This window comes from Episyrphus balteatus, chromosome 1, assembly GCF_945859705.1.
Source record: "Episyrphus balteatus chromosome 1, idEpiBalt1.1, whole genome shotgun sequence".
NCBI lineage: Eukaryota > Metazoa > Arthropoda > Insecta > Diptera > Syrphidae > Episyrphus > Episyrphus balteatus.
In genome coordinates, this window is record NC_079134.1 from 112456810 (window position 1) to 112458749 (window position 1940).

At 33.4% G+C, this 1940-nt stretch overlaps 1 protein-coding gene across 1 annotated transcript; it reads right to left on the reverse strand.

Annotated features, from left to right (window-relative positions):
* Positions 1-682: 682 nt before the first annotated feature.
* LOC129906703 (ribosomal RNA-processing protein 8) lies at positions 683-1940 on the reverse strand. Its single transcript, XM_055982589.1, has 2 exons — positions 835-1940; positions 683-779 (listed from the first exon to the last, which is right to left on the reverse strand). Exons 1-2 carry the CDS (start codon positions 1818-1820, stop codon positions 776-778), a joined length of 990 nt encoding a protein of 329 aa, XP_055838564.1. The 5' UTR covers positions 1821-1940; the 3' UTR covers positions 683-775.

Here is a 1940-nt window from a genome sequence, read left to right on the forward strand (position 1 = left end):
AAAGATTTGTTTCAACAAACTAAACAGCAACATAAAGCAGTCGTAATATGACATTACGAAACATTTTTTTATATATTCAGTTTATATAAATCAGTTCTTCTGCTCTACCTCAAGATTTAGATGTAAAACAAAAGGTCGCTTGCGCCAGTATCAGCGTTTCTTCTTCAAGCACCCCTTACTCTTATTTCGAAGCAAGAACAAAAAACAAGTAGCATCTTGGTCCTTGCATTACTATGATTTCCATTAAATGAAAGCAAAACGTACTTCTTCTAGACTTTTATCAGGAACCAGAAAGCTCGACAAGTATATGAACGAAATTAAGAATTTTTATAGAAAATAAAATATGTACATAACTGTTATTTTTAGGTTGTATTTGTTTTATTATGTAGAATGCGTCAATTTTACATAAATTTGGATACCGTTTGTACAAACCAGTTTTGTTTTTAATTTTAACAAAACCGAAGTGATTAAAATAAATTGAACTAAAATGAACTAGTTCAGAACTAGTTCATTAGTGTGATTTGAACTAAAGTGATCGATCACTCAAATGAACTGAAGTGCCCAACTCTAATGGAGAACAACATTTTAAAATGCGTTTTCTCGAAATGAGTTGGAATGGACCTGTGCTGTTTTTTCCTTGGACCCTTTATTTCTATTTTTGACAATAAAATTTAAGCAAATATTAAGTTTTTTATTAACTATTTATTGTTGAAATAGAAAATTGTAAACGAATGGTAAAATAAATTTTTAAAAATTATCCTTTTTCATTAGCGCCTTATCTGCAAAAAAAAATAAAATTATATTCAGGTAATCAAACTCAAAGAAACAAAATACCTTTTTCTATAGATACAAGGTTTTAAAGAGAACGGAGTTAACTTGGCATCTTTACCCACATTCTTAACTTTTTTAAATTGAAAGAAAAGGAATAATTTCGCCGAAGAATCTTTTTTCACCAAACTAAATCCGCAGTTGTCGAATGTTCTAATAAAGTGCCTCACATCATCGAAGCGAGACTCTATCTCTGCAACAAACACTAAACCGCCCATTTTTAAGCAACGATTAGCCTCTAGCAAGTAATCATTTAAGTTTGTTCCCATAAGTGATAAGCAATAAACAGCAACGTTCAGACACTGATTCTCGAGTGGAGTGTTGGCCATGTCGGATGCAATGATATCCTTCCGACAGGCTACCAAGTCAATCGAAAACACCTTGTTAGGAATGGATTGTGCCAACATTCCCTCTCCACAGCCAAAGTCCCCAATCACTGAGTCTTTGGGAAGTTTTTTGATGGATTTAATGACTCTGTTTAATGGATTTAATGGCCATTTCTCAACTTGGTGTCGATACCCTTCGTGGTAAGCTTCAAATGCGGATTTGTCTTCTTTGAATAGATTATTGGCAGACTTGCTGCTCATTGTATAAAGTTGTTCATTTATAAAACGAAAACGACCTCCCATTAGGTTCTCTTTTAGTTTAGATTCGAAATTGGAAGACTGTGTGGCTTTGGTCGTAGTGGTTTCGAGTTTTTGGGACAATTCATTTTTTGATTTAAGTTTCTTCTTGTAAGCTTTAGTAACCCGGCCGTGAAGAATTGATTTAGATTTTTTGGCCGGATTTGGTTCAGACGATGGTGGTGATGGCGGTGGTGCTAAGGGAAATTTTTGGGATGAAAGAGTGGAGGAATCTTTCAAGGCATCTTTTTTCTTTTTTTTTGCTTTTTTGCTTGCAGATGTGTCGCTTTTTTGTTGCTTGGGGACAGATGCAAATTGTATAGGGCTTTCGCCTTTACCCCAACTATTGACAACGAAAAACTTTTTCATTATTATTCGAATAACTTGAGAGATGATAAAATAAAAATGTTTAAAACCAACACACGCTTTTTTTTTTAGTTTTTTGACAGTTTTTTGACATATCAACAATACATTTTTTTTTCGTTGTTT